The following is a 16,616-nucleotide window of genomic DNA, read 5'->3' as shown; positions in this document are numbered from 1 at the left end:
GAGACGGATTCAAAACTCTGGCAAAGGGGAATCAAATTTTTATAATAATAAATTTAAATAAATAAGTACTTTTTTTTAAGGGAATAAATAAGTACTTTAGTATGTGTATTTCACAAATCAAATATTTATTATATAATTGAAATTAAAAATAATTATATATATAATTAAAAATTATATTTAAATATATAAATTATATTTAAAATTTATATAAATAAAATTTTAAATTTTAGATTAATAATTTACATTGTAACATAAGATTATTTTTAATTATTAATTATTTATTTTAAAATATAAAAATTTAATTTATAAATAAATATGATAAATAAAGAATTAAAATAGATAAAAAAATTATTAAAATCTCTAAAATTTCAACAACGACACAAGAAAGTCGTTTAATACATAATAGTCAATATTAAATTATAATTGTTAAATATATTATGTTATTTGTTTAATTTATTAATATTATTCTTTAAAATCACAAAATCCATCGTCAATATAAAATTTGTATTATTTTTAATTTATTTTAATATAATATATATTTAGTACAATAAATATATTTTAAGTTTAAATATGTTTTTAGTCCCTCAAAATTTAAGGTAAATTTAGTTTTGGTCCCTCAAATTTAAAACTGTTGTTTTTAGTCCCTATAATTTTTAAAAATCTTATTTTAGTTCCTTAAATCACCAATAACATATTTGAAAGTGACTAATTACGACAGTTATGCGATATTAACCAGATTTAATGTAATGTTTTCACTAATAAAAATATCAATAGGTAAATTTTATGTAATAATGTTTGATAAATTTCTTAACAAAATTTGAATATAAAAATTAAAATAAGATTTTTTAAAATTATAAGAACTAAAAATAATAATTTTAAATTTAAGGAACCAAAAACAGATTTACCTTAAATTTAAGGACTACAAACATATCTAAGGCTATATTTTATAATAACCAACAAAAAGATATAGCTTTATCCTTAAAGAAAAAAACTGATTAAGTGGGAGGGAATATACCTTCTGCTTATAAAATAAAAAATAAAAAATAAAAAACCAAAAAGCATTACTATTATTATAGGATAAATATTTAAACGCAGGTTTTTGCTTTGAGGCTCCATCTTCGAGGTTATGAAAAGGCTGTAAACAAAATATAACGGTTTTTCCAAGTTCCAAAACTCTCTCCTGCTCAATCTGAGTCTTCTCCAGAGGTAACATTTTGAGGCTCAACTTTGGTAACCACCATGTTTAAATTTAATAATGAAAAGTGGATTCTTTTTGAAAAGTATGCAATGCTTCTCGAGCATGAATATGAAGAATGAATCAGAAATTCAGAATTAAATAATCAGACCCATTAATTATTTTAAATTTCTTGTCAAGTTTATTAGAGCATGTTTAGTTTAGGAAGTATTATAATATCAAATTTTACGGCTGTTTGTAATTTGTATTGTATGCTTGAGTGATAATTCTTTAAATTTGTAAATAATTTTTTTGAAAAATTAGCTCTTGTTTTATAAAAAGCTGAATATTTGAAATTTCTCAACAATTTTTTTAAGTTGATGTATTACATAAAATTGATTTCTTGTTGTTTTTAAGCGAAATTAAACATCTTATAATCATTTTTCGTCAAATTTATTCAGACAAAATTTGATTTTGATTATAATCAATCACAATAATATTGATTGTTCGTAGATTATTAAAATAATCTAATTTTTCATGAGTTTTCCAAACTCACCCTATGGTATGTTATTTCACCTTCTGATGTCTTTAGGTGTGTAATATAGTTGAACTGAGATGCATGCACTTTTATAATGTTGATCCTAATATTTACTCTTTGATGAAACTTGGGATTGATTTAGTCTGAGAAGATGGGGGATCATGGTGCACACATCGATCGAATCAGTGACTTACCAAGGAATTTAATTGATGTCATTCTACAACACTTGCCAATCGAAGATCTAGTTAAGACAACTATACTGTCAAGGAAATGGAGGTATATGTGGACTTCTGTCCCACAACTTAAGTTCAATAGTAATTTTTTTAGCAAGTGTGAGGATCTTGGATGCCTTGAAACTTATGTTACTGTTACGAAGCTGCTTCTTCTCTATGATGGCCCCATGCATAAGTTTATTCTTGAAATCCCTTCAAACTTCCCAATCCAAAGGAAACTATTCAATGAGTGGATTCTGTTTTTGTCAAGGAAAGGTGTTAAACATCTTGAACTTGTAAACCTTGCAAATTTACGAAGAGTTCCCTGTCAAATGCCATCTCATATCTTCTCTTGTCAGGAATTGACTTACCTTAAACTTCATAATTTTGAACTGTCAACTAGTCTTGATTTTGGTGGCTTTAGAAATCTGGTGGAGCTTCGGTTATATGTAATTGTGTTTGAGTCGGATGCACTTGAGAGTCTTATGTCTGGTTGTCCCTTACTTGAGAAGCTCATCATTTTTCACTGTTCTGGTTTCCAACATGTAAATGTCCATGCCCCTACTCTCAAAGTCTTTCACGTATATGATTCTGAGGTTATCAAGTCGATTAGTTTGAAGCATAAACATAATCTGATTGAGCTCATACTCTCGGCTAATACACTTGTGAATAACGTTGAGGGTGGCTGGGTATGTGATTTGCTGAAAGGTTTGCTGAAAATTGAGAGGCTCTGTCTGGGAAGAGGTTATTTCAAGGTAAGAAAACAATGACAAGCATCTGAGTCTATTCATTTTTGTTTGATTGAATTTGGTTTGTCAACTTTTGCATTAGTATGTTTTACTTGTTAGAGATACTCTACATGGAGTGAATTCTCCACAAGTGAAGTTGTTGTCGGTATATTAAAACCAAGGATTAACAAGCAACATGTAAAGCATGAAACTTCGTATTCTTGTCAAGAGTTGACATTATTTGTCCTTGCTTCTAGATACATATCTTGGTTTCCCTATTTTATTCTCTAAAATTGTTATTCATCTGATATTTTGGTTAATAATGGAAACAAATTAAGTTGCTATTTCCTTCATGAACCAAGATTCCTTATTTGATGGCTTGTCTTGTATTAATGAACTGTATTCTAGCTGGATGTGTTCAAATATATCTCACAACTGTGTTGTTTTTATGTTTAGATATTTTCTGCTATCAATCCACCAGTGCTGCTTCGGTCATTCAACACTTTAAAATATCTTGAACTGGGAGATGTGAATTTCGATAAAGTAGAAGAGCGTCTATTTGTTATTTCTTTACTTCAAAGTTCTCCTAACTTGGAGGAACTTGTTATAGAGGTGACAAACTTGACTTGTGCTTACATTTTAGTTTACTTTTGTAATTATCATATTTTGATGTAGTTTTCTCTCTTTCTCTTGTTTCAATAGAGTAAAAGAGATGCTGTGGAGCCACAAGTGATTTCGAAGGAATTTGAATCCATTGACTGTTGTTTTAGTCGGCTTCAAATTGTGAAACTTGAAGTTGAAACTGAATACAAGCATGCCCTTAATTTGATTCGGTTAGTGCTTGCAAAGGCCTCATCATTGAAGGTTCTTAGTTTCAAGGTTGGCTTTGGTTTAAGTCGATCAGAGGCTCCTATATTGTTAGGTATTTCACGTGATTTGTTGCGGATGAAACGAGCATCTACGGCAGTGGAAGTTATATTTTTTTATGAAGGTCTTGTTGAGTAGTGTGTTGTATTTGCTTCTGGACTTCAGTGTGCTCAACTCTTTTGGTTATTAAAGTCCTAGATATAAACGGGATTTTACTCATTTGGTTCATAATTTAGTGTCACTCAAACCTTTTCATCTTCAAATCCTAACGATTAATGCTACGATAACGAGGATCAAGATCATCTTGAAGGGTCAGAATGCTTTTTCATCGAGGTGAAGGTCGGAATGCTTTGTAACAACTAGTTGTGACCCAAGTAGTTGTGGCCCAACCCGAATGAACCCATCCGTGTAACCCGAAATCCGAACTCGAAAAGTCCAAATTTCTATAATGGTAAAAAATTGATCTATGTTTATTTTGATTGGTTTGGATAAAAAGAACAATTTTAACTTGAATCCGACCGAATCCAACTGTGATCACACCTATATAAAACTAATTATCAAGGAAATAGAGTCATATTTGGACTTTAGTTCCACAACTTGAATTTAATGTTAACTTTAATGATAATTGTAAGCATCTTTAATACCTTAAAACTTCTTTAGTGTTACGGAATATCTTCTTCACAACTATTCAAATCCCTTCAAGCTATTTAATCAAAATGAAATGCCTCAAGATGTAGATTCTATTTTTTTTCTTAAGAAAGGAGTTAAAATTCTTCAGGTTGTGAACTAAAAACGTATATATTAAGAGTGACACAATGTTTTGATCAATATTATAAAAATATAAATGTATATTTTAGAATTTTAATATAGTATATCTAGTAATATTAAAATAATAAAACAGTAGAACTCCTTAGACGTAGATTAGTTGATAAAATCTCATACGCCAAGTTCCACATTAACATTAAAGGAATTATGTCATTTTAGTCTTACAAAACATACTTTATAAATTAGTCCCACATGGGTGATAATATTAAATGAAAATAATAGATAGTAGAATTTCATATCTTTTTAAATTAGAGTGCACATTGTTCATGAAAATGAATTTCAACTTACCTTTCAATTAGTGCATCTCCAAAATCTTTTACCAGGATTTTCTTTGTTGTGGGATATCAAAATGATAACGGGTTTCTTACATTTGCAACTAACTTGCTGTCGAGCAAAAGACAAGCACAATGAACCACGGAATGAACTCATTTGATGAAGACAAACCCAAGTTGGGTCAAAGACGATGACAAACGAACAAGAACCCTAACTCCTTCTCTTTCAGGGTTCTTCTTCTTCACTCAGAGAACTCTCTTTTTCTTCTTCTTCTTCTTCTTCTTTTTCTAGGGTTCTTTCAATTTGTTCTCATCCAAAGATGTTTCCTAAACCCTTAACCGTGAAACGTGGACATTTAAATGATATGACAGACACTGTTGGGTAATGACATGACAGTCTGTCAGCCATGTCATCACTTAATAGAGAGGGACTAACACCAGGTACTAAATTGGAGAAAAAAAAATAGTCAAGTATTTAAAACAAAAAAAATAATAGATAGTAATATGAAAATCAACTTAATTGGAAGTAGTTTGAACATATTTAAGCCTTCTTAAATTGGTGTCTTGTCTCGTACTCAAAAATTGTGGTTTTCTACTTAGATCTGTTCAAAACTTCAAATATATCTTACCATTGTGTTGTGTGTATGTGTAGGTTATGTCTGCAAGCATCAATCCACATGTGCAAATTTTGAATATCATGAATTGGGTGATGTGAATTTTAATAAAGTAGGAGAACTTTCGTTAATTTTTTATATACTTAAAGGTTCTCCTAACTTGGATGAAGTTATTATAAAGGTGACCAAGAACTTTATTTCTTGATCAATTTGCTTTTCTAGTTATCATATCTTGATTTAGTTTTCTGTCTTGTATTCATAGAATAATAGCAAGATTGTTGTGCCACAAATGATTTTTAAAAAATTTGATTGCAAGGATTGATTCTTTAATCAGCTTCAAACCATGAAGATCATAGTTAAAACTGCTTATAATTAAGGATGCACTTAATTTGATACAATTTGTGCTTTTTACAAAGTCTTCATTATCAAAGATCCTATATAATGGTCTTATTAAATAATTGTTGATTTGTTGTATTTGATTTTTAGCTTTTATGCTTCTCCAACTTGCCCTCTGAGTTTTAATAAATTTAATAGATTTTTTTTTGATATATTTGAAAATCAGTTGAGATTGACAAAAGAAAATTATACGTTATAAATGTTTGCTACTTTTTTATTAAAACATGTTTTTTCATTAAATATAATTTTAAACTAATATTTAAACATATACAATTAGTTTATTCTTGAGTTTCTTTTTAATAGATTTTTTTAAGTACATGCGACGTGACTCCTTAAAGTAAAATAATTTTATAATCATTTTATTTCTTTTTTTCTGTAATGAAACTATCTCTCAAACAAATACAAATAATAATATTATTCTTACACCATGAACATTTAACTTAAAATTTTAAGTAACTTATTTAATCTTAATTAAATAATGATATGTATTAATAAATGATCAATTTAACCATTAATATTTATATAAGTAAATCATAAATCATATAAACTATGTAATTTTTCTACATGAATAGTTCATTTTTTTAAATAAAACTAAAACAACTCTTCACACTTTAAATCATGAACGAATAGTAGAAGTATAAATAATAATTACTGACCCTATATATTAACATACATCATTTCTAAATAAATGATATTTAATTTCAAAGATTAATTTATGTAAATTAACGAAAGAGTAAATTTTTTTAAAAAAAATTAAAACTAAAAATCGAATAAATTGAGAGAATAAATTATATGGTTCCTTAATAGGATCCGAGCATTTTTTTCATTTCGCTTTTTGCAAAATCTTTGTTTTAATAAAAAGCCCTAATTCGATTACTCTAACTAATATAACATTCGGATTCTCTTCTTCGTCACCTATCGAAGTTCCGAAAGTGTGAATCTTGTTCGAGGTAATTTTTCGAGGCTCAAGTTGAACAGCATATTTAAATTTAAAATTGGTCACCGCAACGATGAATTTATTTATAATTCAATTATTGTTTCGTAGATATTACATCTTCCAAAATTTAGCATTTAGTATGTTTTGATCGATGTTACCCATAGGTTCAATAGAGTTTGTTAAGCATGGTGATAGGGATTGAATTTCTTAGAAACTTTGTTAGGAGATGCAAAACTCACTTAGATGATCTCTACGTGCTAAAAGAATTAGTTTTGGATCTTGGTGAAAACAAAAAGAAAATATTATGAATTGGTAATTGGGAGGCTGTGCCCTGTTATTTATTTTAAATCTCTTGCAAAGTTCATTAGATTGTGTTCTCTATTAGATGTTCTTTTTATGTTCTGGCTTGTGGGTGGTGTCTAATATGGTTGATTATGGATGTACTTTTATAATGTTGATCATAATATATACTCTTTGCTTGCATTTCTAGTTTACTTATGATCTGGTACCAGAAAAAGGCTTATCTTGACGACTACATTGATCGAATCAGTGACTTACCTAGGAATGTAATTGGTAACATCTTACAATATTTGCCCATCCAAGAACAAGTTAGAACCAGTATTCTGTCAAGGAAATGGAGGCATAAGTGGGCTTCAGCCCCACAACTTGAGTTCAATGGTAACTTTTTTGAGAAGTGTCATGAGTCTGGAGTTGATTCTTCTAGTTTAGTTACTGAAGTTCTTCTGCTCCACAATGGCCCGCTACACAAGTGTACTTTTTACCTCCCTCCAATATATTACAAACCAGTGAGAGAGGAATGTATCAGTAAGTGGATTCTGTTTTTGGCAAGGAAAGGGGTTAAAGTTCTTGAGCTTGAGAACATAGGAGAAGATACCTATCAAACTCCATCTCATGTCTTCTCTTGTCACGACTTGACGTATCTTCACCTTGGGAGTTTTATTCTGTCAACAGTGCCCAATTTTCATGGCTTTAAAAGTCTGGTTGACCTTAACTTGTATTACATGAAATTTGAGTCATGTGCATTTGAGTGTCTTGTTTCTGGCTGTCCCTCACTTTTGAAGCTCACCATTTATCACTGTTCTGGTTTGGAAGATTTTTATGTCTCTTCTGCTCTCAAAAGTTTGCACATAGAAGATGACGAAGTTATCAAGTCAATTTGTTTGAAGCAAACACAAAATTTGGCTTCTATCACACTCTTGGCTAATGGACTTGGGGATGAAATTGACAGAGAATGGGTAACTGATTTGTTCAAAGACTTGTCGAAACTAGAGAGACTATCACTGGGAACAGCTTATATTGAGGTTAGAAAACAATGACACATCTAAGTCTATTAACTTTTGTTTAGTTGGATTTTATTTGTTGGACTGACTCTTGTATGTTAGCCTGGTAGATTTTATCTAAAACAATAGAACAATGTAGTAATTTGTTGACACGTGGAAATGCTCTCTCTAATTACACATCTCTATGGAGTGATTTAAGTTCTCTTTTATTAAATGACTCTAATAATTTTTCCACAAGTGAATATAAGCTACCAAGTTATGTTTTGCAAAAATGAAAACCAAGGATTAGCGAACCATACATCATCATCAATTGCTTTATAATTTCATCACGAATTGACATTTTTTCTCATCAGTTTCCCCTAGCTTGGTGGCCCTATTTTTTATTTATATATTTATGAAGTTATCCTTTTCATCTATAGTTAGTCAGAAAGAGAAACAAGGTTGCATTTATGTTTATGAACCAACATTCTTAATATGGTGCCTTCTCTTATACTACAAACTGTATTTCTAGTTGGATGCAGTCAAATGTATCTTACCATTATGTTGTTTGTATGCATAGATTTTGTCTGCAGGTGTAGGCATCAATCTGCAAGTGCTGCTTAAAGATGTAAAACATCTGGAATTGAAGGGTGTGAATTTCATTGAAGCAAGAGAACTTTTTTTTATTATTCATCTGCTTGAAAGTTGTTCTAACCTAGAGAAACTTGTGATAAAGGTGACCAAGAAGATCTATACTTAGTTTGCTTTTGTAATTTTGTCATATTTTGATTTTGTTTTGTTTTGTTTGTTTCATAGAATAATAGTGAGGCTGTGGAAACACAACAGATTTCGAAGGAGTTTGACTGCATTAACTGTAAATTTAATAAGCTTCTAACTTTGGACATGACAGTTAAAACTTCCTATAAGCCTGCACTTGACTTTACTCGGTTTGTGCTTGCAAATTCCCCGGCATTCAAAAAGCTTACTTTCAAGGTTGGTCTTGATCTAAATCAATCAAATGCACCTATATTGTTAAGTATTTCTCAGGATTTGCTGCAGATGGAGCGAGCTTCACCAAGATCACAAGTTAAATTCCTTCACGGTGCCCGTTTATGTTATTTTTGATTTTGGCCTTCCAGCCCCAACTCCTTTTGTTTTCATATATTTTATTTTTCCTAGGTTATGCTCCAACCTCTTTAAACAATAGATTTATTAGTACATTTGGTTTTATGGAAAAAAATAGTTGGAGACAATTCAATGTTAAGTATTTTTTATTCTTGGGTGGAAGAGTATGGTAGTGTAGGTTGGGTGATTCCAAACTAGAGGATGATGAATGTAGCTCTGTTTTCCTTTTTTTTCTAGGATGGCCTCACACGGCCCAAATCCAAAAAACAACATAAAAATAAGAAACAAATTAATGAAAAAACAGTTTTGAAATTAAATTTGATAAGTTAATGGGATTTAGAAGGACCTGGGCAAATTAGCATGAGCATTATTTGTTAGTCAGTCAGTTACCAAAATTAAATAAATAAACAAAATAAAAATAATAAATAAACAAATTTTGGTATAAATGGCCGAATTTGAAATGAAAAAGTGGAGGGGGGTATTGTAATCGGCTCAATGAGAAAAATCAAATCAATAAACTAATCGAAAAAGATAACACAAGAGTTTTGAGTTAGTGTTAGGCTCAATCTGATATTGAAAAACAATAGTCTTCTGGTTCAAACCAAAAAAATAAAAAATAAAAATAAAAAAAGAAATCTTCTAGAGCCATTGTGGTCCAAATCAATTTGACTAATGTTACTTGGTAGTAAAAGAAAGATATGGATAATAAAATGTAGAAAGAATACAATAAAATGAAAAATCAAGTTATTCACAAAATATTTTATTTTAACAAAGATTGAATGGTAAATATGTTGCTAAAAAAGGATAAAATAAAATGTAAATTTATAAAAGTTTAAATATATTTTTAGTCTCGGTAAAATTAGCAAGTTTTGATTTTGGTCTTTTTATAAAGAATTCTTTATTTTTGATCTCTCTAAAATGAAATTATTGTTTTTGGTCTTTATTTTTCATGTGACTATTTTTAATTATTTTGTTTATTAATTGGTTAAATGATCATTCATGACTATTAGTGATATTATGTTAGTGTTAGAAACCTCAAAATTTGTATTAATATTTAAAAAAAATATTTATAAATTTTAGACAGATAAAAAATAAAGAAAAAAAATTATAAGAATCAAAATCAAATTTTACTTATTTTATATGAAATAAAAATATATTTAAGTCATAAATAAATAAAAAGTAGAAAAGATTGGATGAGAAAATCCATTGTTTATATATTATCAAATAGACCCAATTAAAATATTACACTTGAAAGAAGTTAAATTCATGACTCAAGCTTGAGTAAACAACACACTACAAACTACTCTATATTTATTGTCCCAAGTATTTCTTTAAACAAAAATGTATCTTTGGGATAGTATGATAAGAAGTAAGGTGCGTGAAAGGATTCAGCAAGTCAGATTAAGATGTGATAAGATTAATGATACTTGAAAAATATTTTGAAAAAGAAAATCCTATAGACATCCTATATATGAATCCTATAAGATGGTAGCTTGAGTGAATCATTATAAGTTTCAAGAGTCATCTCAATACTTCTAATTATATGTTAAAAATTCGTCGTGGTTACATGTGTTTGGAAGGAAAGTAAAATGGATGCAAATATAAAGGAGAAAAATAAAGTAAAAGGAAATAGATAAAAAAAAATGAAAATAGGTATGTTTGTTTTAAGAGAAGTAAGAAAAATAAATAAATAGAAAAATGATAAATTATATCATAATTGATTATGTCATAAGAAAATCGATTATAGGTCTTGTTTTATCGATTATGTCATTGAAAAATCAAATAAGTGGCATGTGCATTTCTAGTAAAGTGTAAGAAGATGCAATTTTGTGCTATTTCACATCAATTGAACAAATAAATTTTATTGTAACAGATCTACCACCTTACATTTCTTTGCTCATTGTTTCCCACAATCAATCACCATTTTTAAAATGATCGTTATTTCTACTCTCTTCAAGAGCATCCTAAATTTTCATAAATAATTGTTATAATAATAAGAATAGTAATAGAAATAATATTTGGTTTATTTTAATTAGCTTTAGTTAATTAATTAATTAGGACTTTTAAGATAACTAAAAGAGGTTTTTAGAATTTAAATAAAATAAAATAAGTTGGTTTGAAGTTAAGTGACAAGGTTTTTTTATTATAGAAACTTAACCCATCACTTAAATTCTCAAGGTCTAAGGGAGAAAGCTAGAAAAATAGTTTGAGGGTCTTTTTAGTTCCTTCTAATGCTATAGAGAAATGTACATACATTACTTGAGGAGACTGAGGAACGAATTCAAGAGTAGTGTTTTATACTCTTGCAACAATAAAGATCAAGTTATAGAGGTAAAGCGAAATGAACTTATCTCAATCACGTGTATGTCTAAAAATTGTTGGTAATGGGAATAACCCTAAATCCTTAAGAAATTGTGTATAATGGGAATAAAGATCACGTGTATGTCTAAAGATCCATACATGTGGATGCACTCTCAAGTCTCTGTTGTGACAAATCCACACTTTGTCGCAACAAATTTGAACTCATACATCATGGAAGACCCACACTCGTGCAACAAATTTGCACTCAAATGACAAATCCACACTTGTGGAAAAAGAAGAAGCAAGAGAAAATAAGTAGAAAAGAAAAAAGAAAAAAAAAATGTCGCTAATAAAAATTGAAATATATTGTATTAATTTAGAAATTTGTTTCTTTTTTTAAGATTAGGATATTAGGTTAATAAATAAAAACTCTTGAGATGATAAGAATCATCCAACATATAGAGAAAGTCATCGCCTTAAATGAAAGAGGAGTCATATAGATGAGGGTTTCTAAGTTTCGCTAGAGACTTGTGAGGAAGGGATTTTCAAGGTTCTTCTATAAAACCTATGAGGAAGGGGCTTCCGATTTTCAACCATAAAAATTGTGAGAAGGGGTTTTCAAGTTTTATCCACAAAACTTGAAGGCGGGATTTTCAGGAACATACATGTAATACATTTTGAGAAGATAGGCATGAAGGGTCAAAGAACGTTAAATAAATTTTGTGTGATTTTTTTTAATCTATTGATGGTGTTATTTTTAATATATTTCTCATCATTATTGTCCGTAAAAGAAAAGAAGTTTTTTTTTCTTAACATTGATATCAGAGTTGATGGTTTCAATCAAGTAACTGACTTAGAGTCTTAGACGAGTATTTGACAATGGAAGGAAGGTGGATCCAAGTATGTGGCGTGTCCTGTTGATTTGTGAACTAACGATGGTGAAAATATCTATAGCTGATAGTGTGGCTAAAACTCTAAGGCCACTGTTGAATATTTGTAGATGAAAAAAAGATTTTCGCTGAAAGGGAGTTAAACCATGGTCCTTTGTTTAAGAAAATATTCATTGTGAGGTACAAACAAAGTTTCACATCATTAGATCATAAGAAGAAATTGAGGTTTAAAAAATTATAGATGTCTTCTGAAAACAGTTTATAAAGCACACATAGTCTCCATTTGTATAAAGTATTTTGAAAGATGACCAAAAGCAAAACCATAAGAGCTTAGGACCAAAATGGACAATACCATACCAATGTGGAGACATGTGTGTGTGAACCTTGAGTGCCCAATAGAAAGCAACAACTAATCTTTGTCAGGGATCATTAATGTACACAAAGTGAGTATTCCATTCCTAACATAATCTATTCCATAGTTAAGGCCAAGATTTGAACCTGAACAATTTGATTAAGAAATATAAGTTACTATCACTTATGACAACCAATATTTGTAATGACTATCCTAGATTTTATCTGCAATTATTAATAATATTATATAAGTGAGTGACACCTCTATTATAAATCATTGACATAAATAATTTTTATTTAATATTTACTTTAAAATGATCATCAGAGATAAAAAAATATATATATATTCTCTTTATCCCATAATAAGTGTCTTACTAGAAGAAAAAAGTTGTCCCAAAATAAATATTATGTTAGATTTCCAATATAATATCAATTGTCTCTTTTTTATTTATATTGTTAATAATATTGTGTAAAAAGTAGTGTTGTGTTGTATTGTGTTGCATCATTTCTAACAAAGAAAATTAATTATTAAATTAAATTTATAAAATTATTATTCTTTTTTATCTATTTATTTTTTCTTAATATATATAAAATAACTTAAAATGATCCTTATTGTAAGATAAATGAAGTAATTTTATATTCTAGAATAATAGAAATCAAATAACAATATTTTCTAATATTAAAATAAAAAATTTCATTTTAAAAAATAAAAATAATATTTAGAAGTTGTAAAAATTAAAAAATAATTTTTTTTACATAAATTAAAATTAAAACTCACTTATACGTACATTTAAAAAATATATATTTAAGTCAGAACCTTTACAATATGTTATAAAAAAAATAAAAATAAAAAAAACAAACAAACGAACAAACAAATGACCTTTAAAACAAGCCTGGAAATAAAAGAGTAACCTTAATAGGATCTGAGTGATCTTTTCATTTCCCTTTTCACAAAATTTGAGAGCTATTCTCTTTCTTAGAATAAACTCTCCTTCATCTCCCATTCACCAAACCTTTCGAAGGTGTCTCTCGCTGAATCTTGTTCAGAGGTAAATTTTTCGAGGCTCAACCTTGTACCCACCGTATTTAAATTTAAATTAGGTCACAGTTGTGTATAAGTTACAATTAGCTAGTAGATAGAACGAATCAAGTCTCTTGATTTATCTGTTATAAGGTTTGTCCTGTAATACACACGATTCAATCCGGTTCCCTCAGGATCCATTTTCGTTAGTGTTAAAATAATGTTTCATTAGGAACACCACTTTCCATAGACCAAAACCTAGCAGATATTACATCTTATGTAATTTAGCACTTAGTATGCTTTGATCGGTATTACCAATATGGTCAATATTAAGCATTTAGATGGAGATTTGATTTCCTGATCCTGCATTTAGAGAAGATTTTGTTGGGAAAGAATTAGTCTCTGATTATCGGTTTGGACCTTGGTGAAAACCAAAATAAAAGGAAAATATTATCAATTGCGTAATTGGGAGGCTGTGCACATTGTTTATTTTAATTTCTTGTAAAGTTTATTTGTTTGGGGATGTGGGTGTGTAATATAGATGTATGTGCTTTTATAATGTTATGATAATATTTACTCTTTGCTTGCTTTCTAGTTTACTTATGATCAGGTGCCAGAAAAAGGTTTGTCTTGACGATAACACCGATCGAATCAGTGACTTACCAAGGAATGTGATTGATAATATCTTACGATACTTGTCCATAGATGACCTAGTTAAGACCAGTATACTCTCAAGGAAATGGAGGTATATGTGGGCTTCAGTTCCACAACTGGAGTTTGATAATGACTTCTTTCTGACTTGTGAGTGTGTGGAAGGAATCGAATCTTCTAGTATAATTACAGAAATTCTTTTGCTCCACAGTGGTCCGCTACATAAGTTCACAGTTCACTTTTCTTCAGAAGATTTTATCTCAGTCGAAAATGTATGCATCAATAAGTGGATTCTGTTTTTGTCAAGGAAAGGGGTTAAAGTTCTTGAGCTTGAGAACCTACAAGAAAAACCCTATCAAATACCATCTCATATCTTCTCTTGCCATGACTTGACTCATATTCACCTAAGTAATTTTGAACTGCCACCTGTGCTCAACTTTTGTGGCTTTAAAAGTTTGGTTGACCTTCACTTGTTTGACATTATATTTAAGTCGGGTGTTCTTGAGAGTCTTGTGTCTGGTTGTCCCATACTTGTGAAGCTCACCGTTTCTTATTGTTCTGGTTATGAACGTATTTATGTCTCTTCTCCTGCTCTCAAAAGCCTACACATAGAAGATGACAAAGTTATCAAGTCAATTTGTTTGAAGCAAGCACAAAATTTGACTTCTCTCACACTCTTGGCTGATGGACCTGGTGATAACATTGACAGAGACTGGGTAACTGATTTGTTGAAAGACTTGTCAAAACTCAAAAGGATATCACTGGGAACAGGTTACATTGAGGTGAGAAAACAGTGATACATATCTAAGTCTATTAACTTTTTTTTAGTTGGATTTCATTTGTTGGCTTGATTCATATGTTAGCCTGGTAGATTTTATCTAAAATCAATAGAACAGTATAGTAATTTGTCATATGGACATGTTCTCTCTATTTACACATCTCTATGAGTGATATATGTTCTGTCTAATTAGTAATTACACGACTGTATATTAATTTTCCACAAGTGAATATAAGCTACCAAGTTATGTCTTGCAAAAATGAAAACCAAGGATTAACGAATTATACATCATCATGAATTGCTTTATATTTTCATGACAAATTGACATTTTCTCTCATCACTTTTGCCTAGCTTGGTGGCCCTATTTTTTCTTTATGAAGCTATCTAATTCATCTATTGTTGGTCAGAAAGAGAAACAAGGTTGCATTTTGGTTTATGAACCAACATTCTTAATACGGTGCCTTCTCTTATACTACAAACTGTATTTCTAGTTGGATGTGGTCAAATATATCTTAACATTGTGTTGTTTGTATGCATAGATTCTGTCTCCAGGTGTAGGCATCAATCTGCCAGTGCTGCTTAAAGATGTAAAACATCTGGAATTGAATGGTGTGAAGTTAATTGAAGCAAGAGAACTTTTGTTTATTGGTTATGTGCTTGAAAGTTCTTCTAACCTAGAGGAACTTGTTATAAAGGTGACCAAGAAGACCTGTACTTTTCTTAGTTTGTTTTTGTAATTTTCATATTTTGATTTAGTTTTCATTTTCTTTGTTTCATAGAATAATAGCGAGGATGTGGAGACACAACTGATTTTTAGGGATTTTGACTGCGCTAACTTTATTAAGCTTCAAACTGTAAACATCACAGTTAAAACTTTGTATGAGCCTGCACTTGACTTTATACGGTTTGTGCTTGCAAGTTCCCCGGCATTGGAGATCCTTACTTTCAAGGTTGATTTTGGTCTATCAGATGCAGCAAAATTGTTAAGTATTTCAAGTGATTTGCTGCGGATGGAGCGAGCATCGCCAAGAGCACGAGTTAAACTCCTTCATGATGTTCTTATTAAATAGTGTTGTATTTGAGTTTGGTCTTTCAACCCTAACACCTTTTGTTTTAATATATATTTTATTTTTCCTGGGTTATGCTTCAATCTCTTTAAAGTTTAAACAATAGTTTTATTATTACACGAGAGTCTATGGAACAAAATAGTTGAAGTCACTTCAATGTGAAGTGTCATTTCTTTTTTCTTTGGTTGAAAGAGCGTAGGCTGTGTGATTTTCAAACTAGAGGATGATGATGATTTGCGCTGCTGATCTCGGAACAGAGATGTAGCTCTCTATGTTCTTTGACTTTTCCCCCCTTTTTCTCTAGGATGGACTCAGCGACTCATCCAAAAAAAAAAATGACATGAAAGTTGAGAAACAAATAAATGAAAATGTTGGATAAGGGAGTTAAACACTAAAGAGCACTTGATCTATGAATAGTGAGCAAATCATATAAGTGACCTAACATTATAACATAATCCAAAATCTTAACGTATCAGGTAGGTTGATCTTTCTCATTCATGAATTACTTAATGTGTTTAACTTTAATCGATATAGGACTCATTTCACATGTTAACTCTAACATTCTTTTTTTAAGTGTGAATTTTTTTTA

General features: G+C 29.8%; 3 protein-coding genes across 4 annotated transcripts; all 3 read left to right on the top strand.

Annotated features, from left to right (window-relative positions):
- Nucleotides 1–541: 541 nt before the first annotated feature.
- Nucleotides 542–4,207, top strand: LOC109791279 (F-box/FBD/LRR-repeat protein At1g13570). Its single transcript, XM_083066874.1, has 4 exons — nucleotides 542–1,206; nucleotides 1,855–2,679; nucleotides 3,109–3,264; nucleotides 3,355–4,207. Exons 2-4 carry the CDS (start codon nucleotides 1,864–1,866, stop codon nucleotides 3,655–3,657), a joined length of 1,275 nt encoding a protein of 424 aa, XP_082923000.1. The 5' UTR covers nucleotides 542–1,206; nucleotides 1,855–1,863; the 3' UTR covers nucleotides 3,658–4,207.
- Nucleotides 4,208–6,419: 2,212 nt separating this feature from the next.
- Nucleotides 6,420–9,117, top strand: LOC109791277 (F-box/FBD/LRR-repeat protein At1g13570). 2 transcript variants are annotated; one of them, XM_020350550.2, is made up of 4 exons: nucleotides 6,420–6,576; nucleotides 7,054–7,885; nucleotides 8,424–8,579; nucleotides 8,754–9,117. In XM_020350550.2, exons 2-4 carry the CDS (start codon nucleotides 7,061–7,063, stop codon nucleotides 8,850–8,852), a joined length of 1,080 nt encoding a protein of 359 aa, XP_020206139.1. In that variant the 5' UTR covers nucleotides 6,420–6,576; nucleotides 7,054–7,060; the 3' UTR covers nucleotides 8,853–9,117. The 2 variants fall into 2 exon arrangements, with proteins under 2 accessions (XP_020206139.1, XP_020206137.1); XM_020350548.2 differs by having other exon boundaries at nucleotides 8,660–9,117.
- A 3,087-nt stretch (nucleotides 9,118–12,204) lies between these two features.
- On the top strand, nucleotides 12,205–16,102 carry LOC109791275 (F-box/FBD/LRR-repeat protein At1g13570). Its single transcript, XM_020350545.3, has 5 exons — nucleotides 12,205–12,265; nucleotides 13,439–13,559; nucleotides 14,142–14,964; nucleotides 15,500–15,655; nucleotides 15,740–16,102. The coding sequence occupies exons 1-5, from the start codon at nucleotides 12,205–12,207 to the stop codon at nucleotides 16,028–16,030; spliced, it is 1,452 nt and encodes a 483-aa protein (XP_020206134.2). The 3' UTR covers nucleotides 16,031–16,102.
- Nucleotides 16,103–16,616: the final 514 nt, after the last annotated feature.

Source organism: Cajanus cajan, chromosome 11 (assembly GCF_000230855.2).
Source record: "Cajanus cajan strain Asha chromosome 11, NIPB_CcT2T_4, whole genome shotgun sequence".
Classification (NCBI taxonomy): domain Eukaryota; kingdom Viridiplantae; phylum Streptophyta; class Magnoliopsida; order Fabales; family Fabaceae; genus Cajanus; species Cajanus cajan.
Note: the sequence above shows the minus strand (reverse complement) of the source record. Positions and strands in the feature narration are given on the sequence as shown.

Bases quoted from the DNA above. Each gene is read 5' to 3' on its own strand.
- LOC109791279 (XM_083066874.1), top strand. From the start codon at position 1,864: ATGGGGGATCATGGTGCACACATCGATCGAATCAGTGACTTACCAAGG. The intron at 2,680-3,108 runs GTAAGAAAACAA...TTTTATGTTTAG, and splicing joins TGGGAAGAGGTTATTTCAAG to ATATTTTCTGCTATCAATCC. The intron at 3,265-3,354 runs GTGACAAACTTG...TTGTTTCAATAG, and splicing joins TGGAGGAACTTGTTATAGAG to AGTAAAAGAGATGCTGTGGA.
- LOC109791277 (XM_020350548.2), top strand. From the start codon at position 7,061: ATGATCTGGTACCAGAAAAAGGCTTATCTTGACGACTACATTGATCGA. The intron at 7,886-8,423 runs GTTAGAAAACAA...TTGTATGCATAG, and splicing joins TGGGAACAGCTTATATTGAG to ATTTTGTCTGCAGGTGTAGG. The intron at 8,580-8,659 runs GTGACCAAGAAG...TTTGTTTCATAG, and splicing joins TAGAGAAACTTGTGATAAAG to AATAATAGTGAGGCTGTGGA.
- LOC109791275 (XM_020350545.3), top strand. From the start codon at position 12,205: ATGGTGAAAATATCTATAGCTGATAGTGTGGCTAAAACTCTAAGGCCA. The intron at 12,266-13,438 runs GTAGATGAAAAA...ATAGGATCTGAG, and splicing joins AAGGCCACTGTTGAATATTT to TGATCTTTTCATTTCCCTTT. The intron at 14,965-15,499 runs GTGAGAAAACAG...TTGTATGCATAG, and splicing joins TGGGAACAGGTTACATTGAG to ATTCTGTCTCCAGGTGTAGG.